Raw genomic sequence first — 25240 nt, forward strand, 5'->3', positions numbered from 1 at the left:
CCCTGCCTCAGACACAGTTTGGGTTCTGTCTGCACTCCCCCTTATGGAGAGGATTGCAGAGAGCACTTCAAATTAGAACTTGTAGCTCCCTTAGACTAGTTAGGGACAGAGCACAAAGCAACTGATCTCAAATTGGAGGTCAGGGAAAGGCATCGGATCCTTCAGGGCCATGAAGGGCTTATTTCCAGGTAGAATTTCAGGCAGCTGAAGGTAAAGACTACACTGTGCAGATGTCCACTCCTCCTGAGCAAATATCAGTCATAAGCAGTCAATGAGGGGCAACATGGAGGTAGCCAATAGCCTGGCCCTGCTGAGCACAGGAACAGCAGCAGAAGCAGTAAACGGAAGGAACAGCTAATTTCAACTGCTCTCTGTGCCTGAAGAACAAAGGACGAGCAGGGGCTTTACATATGCCTGTTTGAAAGTTAGCTGGTTCCATTGGCAATCACATTTTGGAACAGAGCAAGGGCAACTCATCCACTTGTAGAAATTACAAACCAGAAGGGACCAAGAGAATCCTGTGAAAGGACTAGTGAAACCTACTAGAAATTCCGTGGGAGTTGTGTGTGTGTGTGGGCGTGGATGTTTATTCTCTCTCTCTCTCTCTCTCTCTCACACACACACACACCCACCCACCCCTCCCCATCTGTATGTGTTCATGGAAATTCGGTGAAGCTTGGTGTAATCCAATTCAGATGGCTAAATAATTACACTGAAATACAGAATACAGTCATATAAGTAATCTTCTATCCCCCACATATTCAAATGCACTCCATCTACTTTTTTAGCTACCCAGCTCCAATCACCATATTTAAGCTGTCTTTCAGGCATCCTGAATTTTTTTTAAAAAAGAGGCAAAATATCCCATATTTGCACGCCCCCTGCTGGCCGTTGAGTTCCCAGATCTATGCAGCTGCAGCAGCCTCCTATTTGAGCATGTGGTGTGGCGTCAGGCAGGGTGCCGAGGGAGGAACCAGGTAGTACTGAGTGTCTTTCCTCCCTGTGCACCCTAAAGAAGGGGGGGAGTCTGCCAGCCTATCAGGAACATGGGACTAAAGCCCTGATGGCCAGACCCCCTCTCCCCCAGGGCTGAAGCCCCTGTCTCTGGTGCCCCCACTGCTGGCTGCAGCCCCATTCCCTCACTGCAGAGCTGAAGCCATTTACCGCTGTGGGATTGAAGCCCCATTCCTGGGTGGCTGTCACTCGCCATGGGGCTCCGCACAGAGCCACCCGCCATAGGGTTCAGGCTGGTTTCCAGTTGCCCCAACCCCCACCCCTATGGGGCTCAGCCAAGTTCTCAGGCAGCTCTGTTCCCAGATGGCCCCCACCCACTGGAGGGCTCAGCCCCGTTCCTGGGTATTCCCCACCCGCCACGGGGCTCAAACCCTTTCCTTGTGTGGGGCTCAGGCTCATTCCTAGGCAGCTCCTGCCTGCCATGGGGCTGAAGCCCAGTTGATGGGTGACTCTCACCCACCACGGGGCTCAGCCTCCTCCCCTGTCCCATTTCCTCCTCCCTTCCCCATGGGGCTGGAGCCCCGATCACTGGCAGCACCCCTGCACCCCACCAGCTGCAAGGCTAAAGCCCTGAGCACTGACAGCTCCCCCTACCCCACTGTGGGGTTGAAGCCCTGAGTTCTGGCAGCCCTCCCCCCTTTGGGCTAAAGCCCCGAGCACCAATAGCCTTCCCCCCCACACACACACACCTTGGTGTCCCATATTGGGTATAGGAAATATAGTGTCCCTAATCATACTACTTCATTTGGTTCAGAAAAGTGGCTATAGGTTCTGTCTATAAAAGAATGTTGGTTTCCTTTTTTATTAAAATAGAATTTGGAAGAGGCTTAAAGCAGGCCAGAATGTGGAAGTAGATACATTTTAAGTATTTCCTTTTAAAGTTGATTTATTTGATAATGTTGTAAGAAGAGCAAATAATAAGTTGCCATAGACAGGTAATCTACATTTTGTTTTTCATGTTCAGCTTGTACCTACAAAAACCAGGAGTGCCGTTTGACCATCCATTACGAACATGGATTCTCTCTCACAGTTGAACCACGAGATGGTGCCTTGTCCAAAACAATTGTACAGTGTCCCTATGAAAAACTAAAAATGTCTTCAGACGATGGCATTAGGATGCTTTATTTAGACTTCGGAGGCAAAGATGGAGAATTTGTAAGTACTGTATTTAGCTACGGGAATGCAGGGTTATCATTTAGGCATACAACTAGTACAAGCAATTCTTTGCATGATTAGCATGACAGTATGCTCAGTGGGGCTGACGGGTCTTGCGGTCATGGTTTGGGGCAGACACAAACGTACTTCAAATTGGTTAAATATATCATGTAAAAACAATTCTTGGGTGCCACAATTTCTGGTAATCAAGACATAAACGGTTCCATGCATTGTTGAACTCCTAAAATAATGACTGATCTCTATTTTAATCTATAAGGACATTGACAGGGCCTTTTCTCACTTTTATGTAGGTATGACCTGTCCTTAGAAAGAGTCAGTAAAATAAAAATGGGGTAGGGATAAAATGGTAAAACCATGCAAAGAGGAAAGAACGATTTCCTGTATTTAGGGACCAATCAGGTTCCGTGGTGGTCAGCTACAACAGTTTTTGCATTTGTATGCATCAGTCTGTAAACCCTTCATAACTAAGGGACTGATTTTTAAACACATTCATCACCTGTTATGATGCTTTTGGCCAGATTTTTCCAAAGAACTCCGCCACCAGTCTGGTGTTCACTTTTGAAACCTGGTCATTTCCCATTATGTGAATGTAGAACAAAGAGAGGAAATAAATGGGCATTTAAAATATAGTGCCACTGTTCCTGGTTTTATAAAATCCTGATATCAGAGGCAAGGAATCGTATCAGCTGCAAGAAAGTGCAGAACAAAACAGAGGTTCATTTTCAAGGGGAGAGACTGTGGGCTAGAGCCACAAAAAAGACTTAGCACAAAAAGCAGTGCAGCATGCCTTTCCACCTAGTGGAATCCGCAGCCCTGAGAGAGGTGCCCAGGCTCTGTGTGTAAAGCATGTGGAGAGGTAGGTGCCAGGAAATAGGATTCACAAAAGCCAGACAGCTGAGCAAGAGTCTGCCTCAGTAAGCCAACAGGAAATACTGAAGAGAGGGGTTCAGCTTAAACCCCACTTCCCAAAGAGACTTAGGCAGGGTTCATGGTCATGAACTCTCTCCTGGCCTTTGGCACCTAAGCCAGGTCAGCTCTTCCTCACAAAAGAAGAAGAGGTCCCCCACCCCATCACCATCACTGCCACCCCTCCCCCAGCTGGGAGCCCATTGGTTAGCACAATTCCCAGGATGTGGCAGACCCAAGTTCCAGTCCCCATTCTATTATTAAATTATGTTAATGGATTAACAAATTGGGACAATTTCAACAGGTGAGACTGAGACAGTCCTATCCTGAATATGTCATAGTCTAGGGGGTCGGGTGCTCTGCTAAGAGCTGGTTCCCATCCTTGCTCCAAACCAGAAGGAACAATCCCAGGACTCCTATATCCTGGGTTTGCAGCCTAATCACTGTGTTTCATGTAGATAGCAGTGTCATCACCACCACTGCTTTATATGGAAGCTGAACAACTAATTAGCTTCTGAGCATGCCTACCGGAGCAGACCCTGCATGTGAGTTGGGGGGAGGATCTCATTTGAGGATTATGACTGGGCATAGGCATGAGCTAAGTGCCTGGCCATCAGGATTAAGCTAACTGTGTACATGACCAGCAGCATATATTTAGGGCCCTGGCAGATTCTATTGGTGGATATGTAGGTGCCTAGAGAGTTTAGGCAACTACAGCATTATGGAGCAGTTCACTGAGTGTTTTGAGGATCTAAATTTTGGACTTTTAGGTGCTCAAGTGTCAGTTAGGTGCCTAAATCCTTGGCTACGTCTAGACTGGCATGATTTTCCGGAAATGCTTTAACGGAAAAGTTTTCCGTTAAAAGCATTTTCAGAAAAGAGCGTCTAGATTGGCACGGACACTTTCCGCAAAAGCACTTTCTGTGGAAAAGCGTCCATGGCCAAGCTAGACGTGCTTTTGTGCAAAAAAGCCCCGAATGCCATTTTCGCGATCGGGGCTTTTTTGTGCAAAACAAATCTCAGCTGTCTACACTGGCCCTTTTGCGCAAAAGTTTTGTGCAAAAGGGACTTTTGCCCGAACGGGAGCAGCATAGTATTTCCACAAAAAGCACTGATTACTTACAGTACGAAGTCAGTGCTTTTGCGGAAATTCAAGCAGCCAGTGAAGACAGCTGGCAAGTTTTTCCGGAAAAGCAGCTGATTTTCCGGAAAAACTGGCCAGTCTAGACACAGCCCTTGTGTGGATCTAGCCCTAGAGCAACAGCAGGGGCCTATAATAGAAGTACTGAGTGTCCTGCTGCCTCCTACATAGTGATGACACTTAGTACCGTGGTGTTCATTGGGTTACATGTTTGTTCCATGTAGAATGTGGTCTTGCATTGAAACTAGACCAGCCATTGTTGCTATATCACGATCAAAACATCCCATCTGCTATTGCAGAAGGTGAAGTGAAGAATCTATTTTCCTTCTGGAAACTGGCTTGACTGGCAATTGCAGAACCACTGGCCCTTCAGAGTAACTTGCAATCTGTACCCCACTGGCTAGATAGTGCATCCTGACTGGTTTATCTATAGCTTCTAGGTTACAAGGGCTGTGATATAAATGAACAAGGACAATATGTACAATTGACATTTCAGAGACCCGGCTTGCTCATTTTGGAGTTGAGAGGTCTGCTATTAATGTCAAATAGAGTAAGAACAGACCCTTAATGGGAAAGTGACACACATCCACCTATTGATGCCTCTTACAGATGCATGTGACATTTAGAAATCACAGCCTATATACAGTATTGTGAAATCCATTGTAGGCATCTACTTGTGGACCTGAAAAGGCATCTGCCTTGAGGATGCTGGTGTTAGTACAAAGCTGAGTCAAATTGTACACTAAATATTTGGAAATTGTTCTGAAGACAACTTGCCTATGACAGGCAACTTCTTGTTTAATGTTCATTGAGAAGTGGAGCTGAATTATTCACTTAGTCTCACTATTCTTATGGCTCCTAAACTCATTTCAGAGTCTTTTATTGCTCTAAAGCTCAGAATAGATTTGGTGTACATGCCTACATTAGGAAGCTCAGACAGAGGCATGGGGAAGACAGTTGAAAGCTTCCACAAATGTATGCAGATACTTCATTCAGAAAACTCATTGCACCATTTCTGCTGCTGCTCTGCTGTCGGACTCAGATACATACTGATTTTATTTTTTGCAATTGCAAAGCAGAACACATTAAACAAAAAGTCAAATTAAGAGAGTTTTCAATTTTTTTCCAGGCTATCTGCCACCTTAATGTTGAAAGGCATATTGAGATGTGCCGTGGAAAGTCAATTTAATTCAGTTTGCTGAAATTATGCAAAACTGTGCCTTTTCAAACAGAGTCTTGAGGCTACTGCTCAGTGCATGAACTCATCTCAGACAGAGTTCTCCGTTAGTGAATTGCTACAACCTACAAACCTCAGCCTTTCTTTCACAGAGCCCAAACTGTGCTACCTAAACAAGGCTGGGGCACTTCGCTCCTGTATGAGACTCCCTTTAACATAGGAGCTTAAATCTCTTGGAAAACATAAGGGCTACGTCTACACTGGCAGCTTCTTGCGGAAGAGTTCTTGTGCAAAAACTCTTCCACGAGAGAGCATCTACACTGCCATGTTTTACAATGCTATACTGTAAATTTACTTCTGGAAGAACGCTCGTGCAGTGCAGACAGCCGGCAAGTTTTTGCAGAAGAATGGCTGTTCTTCCACAAGAAGCTGCCAGTGTAGATGTAGCCAAGGTGTTAAACTATTTTAACCCTCTGAATAGATCTGTTGGGATCTCCTCTGAGATCTTTCTGCTTAGGTTTTCCAGAACCCTTTGTCCAGTTCTCCGGGACCCAAAAAACTGTCTCCAGCGCATCACTCAGGTTACTGTGTTAGGCATGTATCAGCTCTTTGCTCAGGCTGGCACGATCTAGAGTCAAGTGGTTTATTTAAAGGGATTAGCCACCATTCTAATTCATCTCACACACCATAATATTTGTATTCATCTTTCCTGGCCCCTAATATCTATGGTTCTTGCATGTAAAGCCCAATCTCTCTGTGTAAGGCAAACTTGTATGCTGTGCTGGACCCAGGATATTAGAGAGATTAGGCAGGAGAGATGATACTTTTTATAGAACCAACTTCTGTTAGTGAGAGAAACATGGTTTCAAACTTTCATAAGGATCTCCTTTGGGTATATTCCAGGACCTGAGAAAGAGCAGTGTGTAAGTTCAAAAGCTTGCCTTTTTCACAAAGTTGGTCCAGTAAAAGATTCTCTCTCACCCACGGTCTCTCTCTAAAGCATTCAGTCCAGGGTTTGTCTGAATGCTTTATTTACTCTAAATATACTCACAATACTTAGTTTTTGTTTCTCTTATTTTAAATGTATTCACATTAGTTAGTAGCTTCAGTAACTACTTGTCTAGGCTTGTTTGAAAGTTACTTGTTCAGGCATGTCTTAAGTTAGGTCTGCTCACATCAGCTAAGCAGCCCTACAGCAACTGAACCTTGAGGCTACGTCTAGATTGGCATGATTTTCCGGAAATGCTTTTAACGGAAAAGTTTTCTGTTAAAAGCATTTTCGGAACAGAGCATCTAGATTGGCACAGACGCTTTTCCGCAAAAGCACTTTTTGCGGAAAAGCGTCCATGGCCAATCTAGATGCGCTTTTCCACAAAAAAGCCCCAATCGCCATTTTCGCAATTGGGACTTTTTTGCGGAAAACAAATCTCAGCTGTCTACACTGGCCTTTTGCGCAAAAGTTTTGCGCAAAAGGGACTTTTGCCTGAACGGGAGCAGAATAGTATTTCCGCAAGAAGCACTGATTTCTTACAGTAGGAAGTCAGTGCTTTTGCGGAAATTCATGCGGCCAGTGTAGACAGCTGGCAAGTTTTTCCGGAAAAGCGGCTGATTTTCCGGAAAAACTGGCCAGTCTAGACACAGCCTGAGTGTTCAGTTTCTAGACTCATCAGAAAGCAAACTCTGTAGCTCTAGGATTTTTGCACCTTGCCAGGGACATTGATTAGTCTTAATGACCTGAGTATTTGCAACAAGACAAGCTATAGAAAAAGAAGATGCAGTGTGATGGACATGATAAAGTGCTGTTTCTTTTATCTGATAGCTATAAAAATATTAGCAGGTAATAAATCAAGTAAATAATCGGTAAATGACTTCTAGTTTTATCAGTGCTCTGTGATCTGCACAACCACTAACTCAATCTCTTTTCTAATTTCAGCAACTGGACCTTCATTCTTGTCCAAAGCCAATTGTGTTCATCATTCATTCATTCCTTTCAGCTAAGATTACGAGACTTGGTTTGGTGGCGTAAGTTACATCTGTTTCCTAAAAGAAAAATGAAGCTGTCACGCTAATCTGAAGTACAATCAATAGAAGACATCTATAGCTGCTAGCAGTGTACAAAAGATTGGAGTTCAATGCAGGGGCTTCGGCTCTGGTGAGTCTCCAAAGCCCCGCCTTCGTTTTGATCAACTACAAAGGAGGCATACTCCAAAAAAGACCAACTGATTTCAGATTCAGAACAGTTATTGAAATCACTATCAGTTGCAGGAGACAACAACATAGCTCATTGTACATAGTGGCAAAAATGGAATTTTACAATGTTAGTAATTTAAAACCGCATACTATACAGTGGAAATGAATATAGTACTGTATGTGTTGACATTTCAAAATCATAAAATCGTGCCTATTTTAATGTGTTTGTTTATATAGAGTAAGTAAGGGCTAAGCAGATGCAAGACCGGGCACTAATCAGTTGTGATTCAGAATAAGGCTTGATTTTTTTTCTTAAATTTTTTTAGTACTATGTGAAGTGGATACTTTTCCATTAAGAGACCCCACCTAAGAAAAAAAATCAACAACATATTTTATCCCAATTTAATTTAAATGACATGCTCTCCCATGAGAGGGAGCTCCAGGTATGTTGTATGTGCCTGTTCTCTGGTAGGATGTTCTAAAGCAGGAGTTATCAACCTTCCTTCTGTTTGAGGCCATCCCACCAAACATGCAATTAAAACTCCCCAGCCTTCCTGTGCTCCAACAACTGCTTCTCTCCTTTCTAGTAGATTTCCTTTCTAACGCCAGGGCCAGCGTTAGAGGTAGCAATCAGGGCATTGCCCAGGGCCTCACGGGACAAGGGACCCCTTAAAGCTAAGTTGCTTGGCTTTCAATGAGCCTGACACTAAGCCTGCTCTCTGGTTTATTTTGGTGGACCCCGGTTGAGAAATGCTTCTGTAAAGCAGCAAAAAAGTCCTTAGTGAACAGCCCAGCACCCACATTAGAGCGTTGAGGGGTATTTTCAAATGGCCTGTCTTTAATGAGCATTTGTGCACGTTCCTGTAGAGGACATCAAAGCAGCAACATTTACAGGACTTTTGTTGAATAGTCTGTTAAAAACAAGAGAGCACAAAGGGGCGTATTCAAGTGTCCTTAACTTATGAGCACACAGGGTAAACTTTTAAAAAGAACTAACCTAAGAGCCCAAGTCCCACTGATGGTTAGATGTACCTAGTCACTTTTCAAAATTGGATTTCAGAGCTTCTGAAAATGTTACCCATTAGAGATGTTATTGTGCCCAACTTAACATTGTGACCTAGAATGTCCTGCTGCTAAATCAATTTCATTGAAACAGATTTAATTAAGAAATGTATAATTCTGTCATCATTTGTTTAAAAATGCATTTGAGATACAAAAAGTGGCCTGAGAATTCAGTAGGGGTGAACTGAAAAACTGTTGATAAAGTAGAATTTATACTACTTTAAGCTGCAACAGAACTAACTCTTTGAAATAGATATTCATGTTTTGACACTAAAGCCACCTTTTGCAAGTCAGGGTTTTATAAACAATCAGAAGTCATAAAAGTGATTGCTTGCAGAAAGTCAGTTGTAACACTGCAATGATTCGTATTTCTTTTTACCTTTACAAGTAAAGTAAGTTTTAATTTAGATGTCACTCAATTGGCAAAAAAAAAAAAAGGCGCCTCTCCTACTAAATAATAAAACCATTTGATTCCATTTTAATTGCTTTCAGTTGATCTCTTGAGCACAATAAATAAATCAGATCTGTTTCCACATATATAAAGGTTTAATTTATAGTAGTTTTTCATATATATGTTAATTAGTAATAAAAATACTCATTTTAAAATGTTAAGGAGATGCCAGGCTGAATTTACGAACACTGTACTAACACTTGGAAAATATTATACCTGACAGAGAGGGTAATTTTGGAACAGTATGGACATATGGTAATCTTCAAAAAATTCCTGAAAGCAATTTGACTGTTTAGTAATGTTAATTTCTAGCTTAATGGAACTTATATAAGGAATTAAAACTTACTTTATACCCAAAAATAAATAAATATTAAATAATTTGCCAGTATTTTCCATTCACACAGTTATCTATGGAGGAATTTTTATCTCTTCTGATTAAGATATGCATGCTTTGTAGGGTTAGCTCTTTCAGGGAGATAACCTTTGATTACAGAATCATATTTCAATAAAAGCCTATGCAAAGTATATCAAAAAGTAAATACCAAGATATGTGAATTTAACGAAGGAGGCATCTCCCTTGAAAACTTAGATCATGCAATGCAATGTGTTTTTGTCTAAGAACAAGAGTTTTTTGAATTTGGATCCATGTTCCTCTAGACATTGCAAAGATTAAAGCAGCATCCTGCGTATTGTGGATAAGAGTCAATGCATATATAATTATACTGCACTGTGTCCTTATTCCTTTAAAGTCACTGGAATGTTATATAAACATGTATGTTCATTGTAAATAATCAAAATTCATTTTTGTTTCAATAATTAAATTACAAAGTACGTAATCTAAGGTGCTCAGTACAATATGAAGTATAAGTGAATAACTAAATAGTTTTCAAAGAAAGTTCATATTATATATTTATAGACAAATTAAAATTATGGTAATTACAAATGTTATTTCTTCATCATTTACAGATTTTGGAGTGATTCATATTTGGATTGCATTAAGAAAATATGGGCCTACTCCACATTTATAAGAGCATAGTTTATATTTTAGAGGAAAAGAATATATTTAATAAAAGTCATTTATTTGATTTTTTTTGTGAGGTGAGCTTAATTTGTACAATAGGCTATTTGGAATTCCGTATTTACACCATTTCTAGTTTCAGGTAACATTATACTGAATTCTTAAGCAATTACTAAAATGTAATTACATGAAAAAACACTGCTTCATCTGGTTTAAAATGGATTATATTTATAGAAAGGACAATGTTCTTTACGCATGCTTTTTAAATTGTAGACAAAATCCAGCATTAGTAATATGCAGTGGGTTTGTTGGCCTGTGAAAGAAGCTAAGGGTCTCAGTCCAGTTCCTAATGGACAACAAAGCACATCATAGCATGCACCTCTATTGGCAGTCTCTCTGGTCACCCAGGACAAAAAGGAAAAGGCAGTAGTATTACTCCAAGGTCATTCAAGGCAGATGTGCAGCAGTGTGAGGAAATCTGCAGTGTCTGTGAGAAATCTTTCTAGAACCTGTCATAAGCCCGTCCATTTCCTGGGTTCCAATAGGACCTTTCACAAGTACTAAACTCTCTGGCTACGTCTACACTGGCCCCTTTTCCGGAAGGGGCATGTAAATTTCACTAGTCGTCGTAGGGAAATGCGCGGGGGATTTAAATATCCCCCGCGGCATTTAAATAAAAATGTCCACCGCTTTTTTCCGGCTTTTAAAAAAGCCGGAAAAGAGCGTCTAGACTGGCCCCGATCCTCCGGAAAAAGCGCCCTTTTCCGGAGGGTCTTATTCTTACTTCAAAGTAGGAATAAGAGCCTCCGGAAAAGGGCACTTTTTCCGGAGGATCGGGGCCAGTCTAGACGCTCTTTTCCGGCTTTTTTAAAAGCCGGAAAAAAGCGGCGGACATTTTTATTTAAATGCCGCGGGGGATATTTAAATCCCCCGCGCATTTCCCTACGACGACTAGTGAAATTTACATGCCCCTTCCGGAAAAGGGGCCAGTGTAGACGTAGCTTCTTTGTTTTCCCCAGTAGAGTTCCTGAAGTATCTGTCTACCTGGTGTAGTGAGAGGGAAATCACTGCTTTTAAACACTTCATTTTAATCAAAACAAGTGGCTGGGAAAAGAGGATTTGGTTTCCTCTCACTGTTCAAATTTTCAAATAATGCCTTAATTAGAAAAGCAAACAATGCCTCTGGTCTATAAAGGTTGGTCATTGAATTATATTATAGTTTCTGAGGGAAAGTGTTCCGTTTAGTTCAGAATGGCTTTCCCATGCAGAAACTTAAGGGGAAAGAGGGGACCTTTATATTGGTGAATGACAAAATTTTACCCTAAATATAATATTCTTTAATTGTAAAACCTATACAGAAATATCACTAATAGTAGCAAGACTGAAGCATCTATACAGAAGGTAAAGTACTACCATCTACTGTGTATCACAGAAAATAAAACTGATATAATCTGTTAGGGAAATATACTGACTCGAAACCTTTTGGTCCTTGGAAAATACAATATGTATGTAAAGGAAGAACATGTCTAGATCATGTGAATAGCTAATAGATCCTTCCCCAGAATCCCACAAAAAAGCAATAAAAGTCATTTTCACAGTAGTAAAACATTTGGTAGGAGTTGCTCACTTTAAAAGATCTTTTGAATGTAGATGGATGCTTTGTACTTAAAAGTAACTAGTATTTTTCTTAAGTGTCCATTGTAAAATAATGAAAAGCCTTTTTATGCATTGTCAGGTAAATCACTACCACATAACATTAATCAAAAATCTTTGCCAACTAATGAAACTACTGTACGCTCTCTCCAGCTGAAAGAAAATATTCCTATTTCTAAAAGGAGATGGAGTGGTGTGTTTTCACATCACTTGTCATTTTTATGGGCCAATTGTACATGCTCAACAATAACACCATCTTTTTGCTTACAAGTTAGAAAAATAATGAAAAGATAAGCTTTGCTTTCATATAAATGCCATAGTAATGAAATAGCACTGGTTCAATATTTTGCCAGCAGAGGATAAAACAATCATATTAAAGGTAACTGAAAAATGTATTCAATTATAAAAGTTTTTTAATTCAAAGGGAAACTTATACTCAAAAGCATTATCCATGATGACATCTAAGTTAATTGCTAAAAAAATATCAGCAAGATTTTGATTTTTAAATTGCACCAATTGCAAAATCTTAGATAATGAAATTAAACATGCTTATAAAATAACAAGGATTACATCTTTTCCTCAAAATGGAGCAGTTCCCCCCTCCCCATCAAAAACTGAAATGCTGTTAACTGTATTTTAGTCTAGTTACAAATCCTATGTGTATGTACCATAGATATAATTAAGGAAAATAACTTGTTAGAGCAGAATTAAATAGCTCCTGCCTCTGAGGCATGTTTTGCACCACATTAAATCATATTTAAATGTGAAAACTGTGTTTCAGGTACTCTTGCACTGCAGGAAGTAAACTCTTCACACTGTGCAGTCACACACCATTGCTTCATCATCCCACACCAGTGCAGCATGAAAAGAAAGGGTGGCAAATAACTCTCTATTGGCAGAATAGGACTTGCTTCCCATTTTGTGCAAGCCAGGTTGCAGGATTTAACCTGCAGGTAGCAAGGCCAAAATTCTACACTTTATACTGAATGATACAAATGCAATATTTGTATCACTCAATATAAAGTTATGAATCAATTTCATAAATAAGGTTTTGCTTAATCATGGTAGCAAGCCTCAACCATTTTACAAAATGTAGAAATTTGGCCCTGCTACCTGCAGGTTAACTCCTGCATAACAATTAATTCAATTTACAGAATGACTATACATTTTCAGCTATGAACATACGCAGAAAGCCCTACCAGTATTAAAAAGAAAACGCAACTTCCAAAAGCTACATTATAAAATTAAGGTTTGTTAAAGAGTAAGAGCACTGTTTGTTTTGAAATTGAGGTTACTAACTTAAATTTAACGTAATGGAATTTCCAGATGCAAAATCTTTATACATTCATAATTAAACATTTAAAAAATTGCACATCTGCATTCAAGGGTTCTTTAATCTATAAAGAAATACCTAATAGATTGCAGTCGCACAAACAACTTATGCTCTTAAAATTGGACTTACTTTAATGAAGTCTCATTAAAATTATATATAGAAACTTAATTACTGTCTAATAGCTGACATCATTACAGGGTAAAACCAGAAAAGTATCAAATGCGAATAAGGTAGTATAATAACTAAGCCATATGGTATCAAATATAACAGTAGTTTTGTATATGTATTTTTAATTTAAACACAGTGATAAATTTTAAGACTTGATCATTCCTTGTTTAGAATAAGAAACACTAAAATATTTTCTGCCAGTAACCCAAATGTCATTTTTTAGTTTTGTTTCATTGTAACACTACAAGTGTAAATTAAGGTCTACCTTCATTATGGTAGGTAACATCCTGCTTCCACCAAACCTTTGCTAAAATACTATTAGGTATATGAAGACAGAATGCCATGTTAAATTTAGCATAAGATTTAGCTTCAGTAAACAAAATAAAACCTTTATAAAAGTTGGAACAGTAAAAATATTTCCATGTATTTTTTTTAAATGAAACATTTTAAACTGTGTGAGAAACTCAACATTATAGCATTGCCCTAAGACATCAAAAAATAACCGCAAAATTAACTGAATATGGAACACAAGTGAAACTGACTAGTTTATTTCTGTTATCTACACTGAAAAGTATTATTACCATTATTGCTGTGTGTATCATGGCAGCATCTAAAGACCCACTCTATAGGCATTGTACAAACAAGACTCCCACTCAGCTCAGAGTTTGCCATCTAATTTTAATGAGTTACTTGAGTTTTCAAAAGAAGCCAACACCTAAAATCTCAGTTGACTACCAACTCTACACAGAAAAAAAGTGTTGCCTTTATACCAATATAGTTAAGGCAGTACAAACACCCTTCTGTAGGTACACTATTCAGCAGGGTTGGGCAATAATTTTCACAGTGGGACCCCACTTAATGAATTTTGGTAGTTGGTCATGGGAGGAGAGGGGCCTGAGGCAGAAGGGGTGGGGCTAAGGACTAGTCTCCCCCCAGATTTGCATAGGCCAGAAGTTTTGAATTAAAAACACAGCTCTTGCCACTACCTCGTTACCTGGTAGCTGCTCCAGCTATTTAAAAGGCTCATGGCTCTGGTCCCTGCCAAGGTAGTGCCGTGACCAGGAGTCATGAGTCATTTAAATAGGATCCTAATGTGTTTGCCAAAGCCTGGAAATGTGGTGGCACGGACAGCAGATTATAAATAGAAAGTGACCAGATCCAGTCCATGAGCTGGATCAAAGTGTTAAGCAGGCCAGAACCAGCCCCTGGGCCACAGCTTGCCCCAGCCCTGCTATACAATGGATTTGCCTATACTAGTGTAGCTTTTCACTGGGAAGCCTCTGCTACAGATTTTGTACCCGTACAAACATTTCTATTAGCGGAGTGATTTTAATTCCAAAATAGTTAAATTGCCATATCTGCTACTATGGATGTTGTTATATCAGTGTAAAGATACCTAGGACTGGCATCACTTATTCCCTCTCCTAACGGAATGGTGGGTGGTGTAAGACAATTTTAATTTAAAGGTAACATTGATAAGGATTTTATTTTCTGTTAAATTATTTGTAAATCTGGCAGTGTCCCTTTTAAAGCAGCATGGGTCAGTCTCCGTCATTTTCACAGACACAATAGTTCTTGCTCTGTTTAGGTAGCCACTGCTCTCAATTTCAGGAACTCTCATCAATGGGATTCTAGCAACATATTTAAAATATCAAATTCTTAGAAAAGAAATGAGAACTGATACTGGAAACCCATGAGTTTGAAAGACATGGTACAAGCACCTTTCTTCTGGATTAAGTTTTACAAGCCATTTTACTGAAGGCTCTTTTTTTGAACTGCTGGCATAAAACAATAACTGCTACCAGACCATTTGTTGTTTTTTAAGTTTATAAATTGTCTGTTAGATTTCGGGTTCATTTAAAACAAACTCCCTTAATATTTTATGCTAAAATTGGAGCTCTTACTATGACTTCAGCTCTAACTATAGTCACATTAATCTTCAGAAAAATAACCAATTATAGCTATTTAAATTATAAAATGTGAAAGTTTTGTTGCACTATAAACATTTTCAGTTAACTTATTTGAAAACCAAAAACTAGTCATGTATGGAACAATTGCTTTTTCTTGAAGATTGTGAAAAGAGAAGAAATAAAAACAGTTTTGTTATTACAGTCAAATTTGAATTTATTAAATCTAAAATAAAAACTGTACAATACATAAAAATGTCTATGAAAATCTTAAACAAAATCTATAAATATGCATATAGTATAAAATGCAATGTTCATTGCAGATTTAAAAAAACCCACTGAATATAAAATATCTAAAGGCCACAACATACTATTGGACTTGGGAATTAAATCTATGAACCAAGTGTTTTATGTTCTCTTTTCTCGTTCCTGTTACCTGGCTTTATACTTTTGTTGTATTGCACTATTTTCGTTATGAAGTCTGAGAAGGGGATGCAAACTCCATTTGTATACAATGATCCACCATCATCATTACTTGTTAGTCTTTTCCAGAACCCATTCAATCACCTATAAAAATAAAGGAGAAAACAGATTTTCAAAGTTGATTTAATTTCAAGAACAAAAACAAAACTTTCTACAATGTTATAGATTGAGCAAGTATAATAAAGTTTACTGTTAGCAGATGCTTGAATAGATAATATTTTTACAAGGAGAAATCAATTTGTTCAGTATATAGAGCAGACATAGTTATTACTATATTGTTGTATTATTAAAATACAATTCTTGGAATTTTTCAATACCAAAGAATTTCTTGCATTTAAAAAGGGTACCTCTAGGGCTCAAAAGTTGACATAATATACTCCCATATCTCTGTGCACTGGTAGCAAAGTATACCCTCAATTCTAAACACTCCATGTTTTCATTTTGAACAATTTCCTGTTTTATAAACTGAAGAACAAATGTTTTGTTTCACTGCTGTACCTACGTCTGTAGCTGTTGCTATTCCTCCAACTGGATGGCCAATCATAACTCAATGCTGATTCATTAGCAAGATTGTGGCACATTAAGGCCCTGTAAGTTGTTACAGAGCAGGAAATGCAGCATGGCCTGGCAGACAGAACATCCTAAAATATAATGCTTGGTTCTATGACTGACTTACAATGAGGCCTATTTCCCAATCTGGGAAACTGAGATCCCTCTTTTCAAACAGATAAATTTGCGGGCATTACCATGCAGACTGTTGCTACAGCCAGAGCTAGGTTGGAGGTGCAAGGGTATGATGCATGAGTATCCCTGGCTTACTATCTATCCTTTACTATTTGTGTGCTAGGGGGTAAATCTGTTCTACATGAGGGTAATATGGGGCAAACACTGAGCCTGAATAACGATCTCGGAGAAACTCCATGGTGTGATTTTGTAGTTTTCCGCTCAGTTAGCCCCTCTTTCTCTAACGGTTTTGTGATGGGAACGAACCAACCAAATCCTTAAATTTTATTTTACAGTATAGAGAACAAAAAATGGCAACATTCCACAGTGCTAATCGTCATTACAGTTTCTTTAATGAGGTATCCAGGATATGACTCAAACAGATAAATTTCTGGTTGGGGGAATATTTTCTCCCAGCACTTTTCTCATATTAAAAATCACAAATCCTCCTGAGACCCACACAAGCCCAGTCAGCATTCCCTCAGGTGTCCATTTATAGTTATTCCCAGAGCTTTGCTCTACCATTTTTATAATTCTTCATTTAGAGCCACTGCATTTCTTTTTATAACATAATAGGCCCTTTCTTGTTTCAGTATCCTTGAACAGAAAGAGACTATCCTAATCAGCAGAGGGAATGAAGACTGCCCCTCAAGGTCCCTTAGTGCAGCAACTCCTCTGAGACACAAAAGAGCATGTACACATTTTTCTCACTAACGTGAAGGAAAGTTTGGAGTCTTTTTTCGTGCTTCAAATTTCTCTCTCTGACAGTGCAACCCTTATTAGAACAGTTTCAATAGCAAGTCAACATCTGCCACTGGATTTTGCACTGAGGGGACTAACCTCCAAAGGACTCTACAATACATAGTAGAAAACATAGAAAACAGATGGTCTTCTTTGTTCACCCATTAGAGTCATGTGCCAACTCTCAGTACAGTGAATCATATTTCACACTGCCAAATACGAAGAACACATTTCCAGAACAGAACAGGAAAAACAGGAAGAACAGGAATAAGGTTACCTGTTTAGCGTTATTGTTTGCTGTTTTCTTCATTTCATCAAAGAGTCCCCTGGAAGTTTTCAGATCCTAGAGCGAGAACACATCATTGTACAGAACTGAAGCCAGACTATCTGGAACCTCTGGAATTGATGCTTACATTAAAATTACCTGTACAGACTTTCTCTCATTGAGGATCAACTAGGGCTCCCTAACTGTGAAAAAATGATTAATCATTTATTTTCTGAGAATTACCCTCTCTCTCAGTCCATTAACAATAGGTTGTGCTTCTCCCTAAAATTACAAGGGGCCATCCAAACTTGTCACTCAAGTTTTGGTGTTTAGACGTGCCCTTTCTACCCCCGAATGCTTCCAAAGCTGCAGAGATGCTATACATTTTTCAAAATTCTTAGAGCCCCGAGGGAACGTTTAAGTGTAACCATACGTACACAACACACTCTTGCAAACAAGGGCAGACCTCCAAAATAAATGTGATCAAGGTAGATGAAACAGAGAGATCAGCTCTAGAAAGGAAACCACCACATCAGGTAAAAGATTTTCTATTTTGGAGTCTGACATGTAGCAAGTGGGCAGGAATGCAGTAGGAGGGGAAAAGCAAATTAAACATGTTCATTTCCTGCGTGCTTAAGGGGAAAATATTGTCTCACCCCAGTGGAAAACCCATAATATGGAGAGAATTTTCCCTTTACTATTCAGTCCCCTAAACCTCTGGTGTAAAATTTTCAAAAGTGCTTAAGTAACCTTGGAGCCTAAACCCTACTGACTTTCAAAGTCACTTAGGCTGAAAATTATGGGTAACTGAAAACACAAATCTGCCTGGTGAAAGGTGTTGGATTACTATGGAGTTCTATAGAAAGTTCACAGGTACTTTAATGAGCAATGTTATGGTGTCTCTATTTCCAGCCACTTGCACAAATGCTCCTCCTTTTCAGCCAATAGATTTGGAACAGTTGAGAGAGAAAGGACATTACAGCAAGAAGTGAAGATTACAGACTCAGCATGAAGTTTATTGACATCCCTCTCTTCACCTTGCAATCAATGGGCTTTGTCCAGAGCAATGACTATGCTCTTCATTATCACAAAAGAAACATAATGGTTTCCTAAAGCTTTAGGTAAGTGAGGGAAAGTTTTTAAAACCTCTGCAATCAGTGTTTAGATTAGATTCTAAAAAGGGAAGAAAAATACATAAAGTGTTAAGAGACTGATTATTACTGCAAGTCAAGTCAGGAGAGGGCTTTTGATGATAAAAGAGATCTTTACTTGTCTCCAGACTGATGATTGGCTGTTATCCATTGAGGGAATCCAAATAAAAAGTACAAAATAACTGCAGCACAATGTAAGACATTGATAAAACTACTTTTGAAACCAAGGACATGTTCAATAGATTATAAATACCAGTGCATTTACTATTGCATTTACTATAGATTGGTGTAAGTTGGTCAGAAAATGTATGCAAGTGGGTACAAACAGTAAAGCAGCGTAATCTGAATTCATTAAATGTCAAACAGGCGTGCAAAGCAGTTGCAATTTATACACAGAGGTGACAGAAATGGTTGAAGGGCCATGTAGCAAAAAAACTAACAGAAGAATGTAAGATAAAGCATCTGCTTGTTTGTTCTTCTCCCACCCCTACAAATTCTCTCATATGCTATCTTCTTGATAGCTTTTCTTACTCTATCTCATTGTTCTGACTCCTTGGGATATGTTACTCCTACACAACATTAACTAAGTGCAAGCTACTCCACTTTACCATATGCACCCAATTATACACTGGAAAAACGGGCTTAACTTGCATTTCTGAAATTTCCCTATCTTAAAAACAGGTCAAGGTTTGGCCTAATGGTCTTACTGGAGAGGGAAAATGAATTACAAAGAACAAGCCTTGCTAACCTTTCTTACGTAAAATAGAAACAACAGATGGTCATAGGTGGTCAGTGGCTCCAGTGTGAAGTAACACATTTAAATAAGCACCTCACATGCAATTCAATTTGCCAAACTAAAAGATTAAAGTGTTTGAAAAACAGACATGAGAAATATCTTGCAGTGACGTGAACCCTTGCTCTAAGTTTGCTAGTGAAATTCAAAATTTCTTCCACAACAGCTTCCCAGTATATATGCCTGAAAATATACACTAACTAAATGTAGTATATGGTCTTGATTAGTGAAGAAAAAAAATCTTTAATATTTTATTTGCTTAATATTACCAACTAGGAAATAGTGGCACTGTCAAGACTGGACCTCCTAAAATCAGATTTACCCATTCATTATATTTGGGATATTAGGATTCTTGTTCAGTTTTATAATTTTATTTGCCCTTCAACTTGGAAGCACAAAAAATAAGTTCACATGTCCAGGAGCAGACAAATTTAGGTCTGGTTCCTTCTACAAAAGTTTTACAAAAAAGTTTTCAGCAATTAGGATGCAAATAACGCTAAAATATATTTTAATATATTTTTAAAAGGTATCGTATTTGGACCCTTCAATCTTGATCAGGGATCCCTGCATTTAGGTTTGGTAGAGTAACTACATAAAACGTTGAGAGCAAGAGGGGGGGAAAACGTACCTTTAAATAGAACTTGGATATCTCAAACAGACGCTGGCTGCATGACGCAAAGCATTTGTGATTTTCTTCAATGCCATGTTTCTTAAGTGTTTTAGCAACCACTTCCCTGAGCATCTGGGAAACAACACAGGCACACTGAGGAATTAGGATCAATTATCTCCATAACAAGCCCACTTTTAAAGAATAAAGCCATCTATAACTTCTTCCCCTTTTGCATCAAAGATGATTTTTAGGGAGGCAGCTTGGTGAACTGGACTGAGTATGGAACTAAAAAGACAGGAAATCCTCAGTTCAAGCTTTGATTCTGGTACAAGTTCATTTTGCAGCATTGGGCATAGTTATTTAACAGAGTTTCCATTTCTGTCATCTGGAAAATGAAGAGAAGATCAACTTCACCTGAGCGCTGAGGATTAGTTAACATTTACATACTGTTCTGAAGATGGAACACACTGTGTAACCCCTAGGCATTAATTAAAATAGGGACGTTAAATATCAATTAATTGAATAGTCGACTAACCTCATTCTTATTGGTTACTCAACTATTCTATAGTCTCCGGGGCTGGGACTGGCAGCCAGTGCGCTCTAGCCCCACTTCCACAGAGTCGCACTGTTGCTTCTGTATCGGAGGCAGCAGCATGGGGTGCCATGTAGGAGCTGGTCCTCGAGGGGGGGTCAGTTTAAAAAACAGCTCCTTTCGCAGACCGGCTGCCTGTCACCCCACGCTGCTGTCCAGGGGGAGGGCTAAGCTCCCAGACTGGGCACGAGGCAGGCTAGCTCCTAATACACTTTAAATGCAGAGCCACAGCGGGGGTAGGTCCTGGACCTAGCACAAGCCAGGACTGAGCTGGGCTGCTGGCCAGCCTGCTTAAAAATTTACTGGCAGGAATGAGGGGGTGAATGTGTGTAGTCTATAGCATTAGCCTATAAGCTTTTGCATATCGGTTAATCAGTTAATTGACTACACTATTACATCAGACCATTAATGCAAAAGCTGAGGCTAGGCCAATCTCTGTGAAATCCATAGGAGATAGAAACCTCCATTTGATGAGATTCTCCACTGATGACTACTGGGAGCTCTGTCAGTTAGCCTGCTTTTAATGTGGGCTTTATTGATAGGTCGTCTTTTTTCAGTTAGAATGTTGAGCAGTATTAAGTCAAACATCTTACATTTTACACTGTCATTTATTTACCTTTATTGACTAACCTTGTACTTTTATCAAAGAATGATATATGGATTGTTCAGCAAAGCCTATTTCCATAAGTCATTCCGACTAGCATATAATAAATAATAATAATACATTTTTACAAAAATAATAATAATAAACCCCATCTTTTTTTTTTTATTGAATCCCATAATGAGTTCTCAATTTATTTGCCTTTGATTGATGTCAGGCTAACCAGCCTATAGTTACCCAACTCATCTTCTGCTGATTTTGAATACTGGTACAATATTTGCCCTCTTTCAGCACCTCAGTACTTTTCCTGCCCCAGTTGCCCTTCTGGCAAACAGATTTGGGGGAGGCAAGGAAGCAGAGCTCCGCAGCTCTCTTCCTGCCCCACATTTTCAGCAGCCTACTGTTCTCTCTGGAAACTAGGGGGTGTGGGAAATGATGGAAAATTGAGGTTCTCACTATCTGGCAATCATCTGGGAAGGCTTGTCAATTTCATTTTCTATAGGCAAAAAGCCAAAAAGCTACATTTTGGGTCTTACAAGTTGGAATTTTCCTGGAAATCCCTTTCTATGAAAAAATTTCATGTTTTTAACTTTTTGCTGCTATTTGGAATGGATTTTTTTTTCAAAGTAAATTTTTCCCCACAGGAATGGATTTCCATTTCCAGGCAGCTCTAGTTACAAACACATCATCCTGCTTGTTTCCAAGTACTTATTCCTTTTCTCCATCTTTAACAAATAGCACCATCTCCTTCTATTAATCGGCCTATACCAGTGTTTCCCAATTTTATTTGGCCTTGGAACCCTTTTCAGAATTTCCAGGAACCCCTAGGTTTGTCAAGCAAAAAAAGGGGGGGGGGGAATATAGAGGGACCCACCAATGCATGAAAATCCCCACCAATGCATGAAAATCACATTCCTTCCAAGACCCCACCCCTTCCTTGAGGCCCCATCCTCTCTGTTCCTCTCCTCTCCATCACTTGCTAGCCCCAGCCCTTATACACTCTCACTGGGTTGAGACAGGAAGTGCAGGCTCTGGGGTGGGAATGAGAGATTTGGGTGTAGGAAGGGGTGAGAAGTGCAAGCTCTGGGAAGGAATTTTGATGCAGGAGAAGGGGATGCTGGCTCAGGGAGGAGGCTCCAGGCTGGAGAGTGTTGGGCTCAGGTGGAAGGTTGGGGTGCCGAGCAAGCCACAGACTTGTGGATATGAGGGTGCAGGAGTTTGGGTTGGATATGTGAGGGGCTCAGGGCAAGGAGGTTGTAAGTATGGGTATGTCTACACTGCATTCTTTTCTCGAGAGAAGAATGCAAAGTAGGCGTACCAGAGTTGCAAATGAAGCCGGGATTTAAATATCTTGCGCTGCATTTGCATAATCGCATTATTGTGCTATTTCAAAATAGCACTATTTTGAAATAAAACGCGCTGTGTAGACGCGTTATTTTGAGAGAAAACCCTTCTCTCAAAATAACTGTTAAACTGGTGCAGGAGTGTTGTGGCAGAAGACTTAGGATGTGGGGATGCAGGAGTTTGGGAATGTAAGAGGCTCAGGACAGGGGGTTCCAGTGTATGATAGGCTCAGATTTGGGGTCAGGTGGTCTAGGAGTGTTATGATGCTGCAGTGAGATGGGGGCTTGACCCCAATTGGGCGCTTGTTGGCAAGGCTTCATTTTTAAATGAAATATTATGTCAAACTCAAAAGGTTTTAGCATTGTCTTAATTTATTAGAGGGGAGGAGAACCTGTTTTGAGTCAAGGGTCACTGACCCACAGAAAAGTCAACTGGGGCCACACAAGTGAGATGCAAAAAAAAAAAAAACAAAACAAAACACCTCCAAAACTCCCAAGCCTCACTAATGTGGTCCCAGCTGTGCTGGTGGGGGCACGGGACACGGTGCTAGGGGGTGCTGGGGCCGGGAAGAGGGTGCTGTTGGGTGGGATGTCAGGATGCTGGCACAGGTGGCGGAGTGTAGGGGCAGGATGCTGAGGCAGGTGGCAGGGTCCTGGGGGGTCAGGAACATGGTCCTCCTGGACACTGAGGTGGGTGGCAAGGTGCTGGGACAAGGAACAGGGTGCTCCTGGGTGCTGGGGACAGTGCTAGTAGGGGCAGGGAACAGGGTACTCGTGGGGGGGGAGGAGTCTGGGCACCAGTACCTGGCACTCCTGCAGCATCTCTGAGTTCCGGGAACTGTGCGACTGCACTTCCCCTCCCCAAACAGCTGGCATGAGCACTGCCTGAACAGCAGGGGCTGCTGCACCCCAGCAACTTACTTGCGCGATGCCATCCTGCGAGGGTGGAGGATGCACGGAGTCTCAGGGCAGAGCGCGCCGCCTGCACAGTTGGAGCTGCACAGCCCCAGGTCTCCTGACTTCCCCCCCACCACGCAGAAAGGACACAGGACTAAAGTTGCCAGGTGCCACAGCCACAGCTGTTCAGGCAGTGCATGCCGGCTCCTTTGGAGAAGGGAAGTGCTTCCCTCCCTGCTGTGGGTCACGTGGGGCCACCCCTGTCTGGCACCCCCCTAGTGTGCCGGTCGGGATCAACTGTTCCCCTCAGCCCCCACCTTGTTACGCCTCTGTGTCACCAGGGAGGAACGGGAAACAAGTGTGCTGTTTCTTTAAGAAGTTGGCTAGCTGGATCTCTCTCTTTCAGAGGGAGCAGGGGAGTGCCAGCTCCTCGCGGAACCCCAGGGTTCCATGGAGCACCAATTGGGAAACACTGGCCTATACCATTGCTAAGATTTTTGTTCCTGATAAATCTCCCCACCCAAAAAATCTTATTGTCCTATGTACTGCCAACCATGGATTCTTTCCTGATATCTGGCTTCCCTTATCAATTATCTATATTTCATAATTTCTAATTTATATTAATTTCTATTTCACCCTTTTTACAAGTTATTTATTGCTATTTCTTTCTTTGTTTGGATACTGTATTGTGTACTAAGTTCTTTTCCTACAGTCTAGCATTCCTTACTTATGCAAAACTTCTCTTCATTTCTAGAAATTTCCCTTGCACAGAACTAAGCAATAAAGATTTGAGAATTTGGCCCACATTTTGAAAGAATGAAGCTAAAAATTGAGATTATCATCTTCTTTTTGGGAGGGGGGCAGAAGACAAACGTGTGTGTGTGTGTGTGTGTGTGTGTGTGTGTGTGTGTGTGTGTGTGTGTGTGTGTGTGTGTGTGTGTGTGTGTGTGTGTGTGTGTGTGTGTGTGTGTGTGTGTGTATTTACCCGTATATGTTTCTGAGATCTTGATTCCTTAATTGGCTTTGAAGTTTCTGATTCTTGCACACATCTCTCACTTGCTGGGCCAGCCTCTGCAATTACTTTGTGGTCCCGACGACTAGGCTGCTTAACCGATGCAGATGTCAGAGACAATGTTCTGCCTGGCCGTTGTCTTATAGTATCTACTGAATGGTGACCCACACTATTTCCACTTGCCTGAGATGAGAGAGAATCTGTGCTTTCAGTTTTTATTAGTCTGGAGAAAAAAAAAGAAAACAGATAAGTGTTTATGGTCTACTTGTTTTGTCTCAACTATAAAAGGTTACCATAATTGTCTTCAACATGCTGTCAAGACATGCTGTCAAGGCTGTTCCCCACTCTGGCACTCGGAGTGAAGAATGTGGGGCTCCCAAGAGACCTTAAATACCGTGCCACTATAGGCCTCTTCTTAAAAAGCTCCCCAAAGTCACAGATCCCTTGACCTTGGGAGGTAGCTGCCACCACCAAGTGAAACAAAAGAAAACCCTTTTCTTCCTGAACTCAGGAAGAAAGCACTTTAGACTTCTTCCAGAGGGGTATCCCCAAGCTCTTTTACCACAAGAGAGCTGGGAATAAAAAGAGAAAACAAACTGCAATATCTGATAGCTGACCCCTGAGTCTTAGGCATGCATACACAGACCTCCTATCATCTTCCAGGACACAAGAATCAAATCATCACCTTAAAAAAGGTGATTTTATTAATAAAACAAAGATATACTTGATAAAGCATACTTGGTTGCTAGGTGTTTCAGAGCAACTGAGAAAAGAACAGATTAAAAACACAGAAAAATTATATCTCTGGGATACAACTTAAAATACAGTGTACG

At 40.4% G+C, this 25240-nt stretch overlaps 2 protein-coding genes across 2 annotated transcripts in view; one reads left to right on the top strand and one right to left on the bottom strand.

Annotated features, from left to right (window-relative positions):
• SNTB1 (syntrophin beta 1) overlaps positions 1-10202 on the top strand; it is a 195532-nt gene extending 185330 nt beyond the window's left edge. The window contains exons 6-7 of the mRNA XM_006137515.5: positions 1979-2169; positions 7348-10202. Coding sequence (XP_006137577.3) covers positions 1979-2169; positions 7348-7440 — 284 coding nt within the window. The 3' untranslated portion in view covers positions 7441-10202. The remainder of the gene's footprint in view (positions 1-1978; positions 2170-7347) is intronic.
• Positions 10203-15387: 5185 nt separating this feature from the next.
• Positions 15388-25240, bottom strand: part of MTBP (MDM2 binding protein) — a 54328-nt gene continuing 44475 nt past the window's right edge. The window contains exons 19-22 of the mRNA XM_075920177.2: positions 24381-24630; positions 19981-20094; positions 17421-17486; positions 15388-15763 (exon numbers count right to left, since the gene is read on the bottom strand). Coding sequence (XP_075776292.2) covers positions 15728-15763; positions 17421-17486; positions 19981-20094; positions 24381-24630 — 466 coding nt within the window. The 3' untranslated portion in view covers positions 15388-15727. The remainder of the gene's footprint in view (positions 15764-17420; positions 17487-19980; positions 20095-24380; positions 24631-25240) is intronic.

The sequence above is a fragment of the Pelodiscus sinensis genome, chromosome 2, assembly GCF_052426305.1.
Source record: "Pelodiscus sinensis isolate ZL-2025 chromosome 2, ASM5242630v1, whole genome shotgun sequence".
NCBI lineage: Eukaryota > Metazoa > Chordata > Testudines > Trionychidae > Pelodiscus > Pelodiscus sinensis.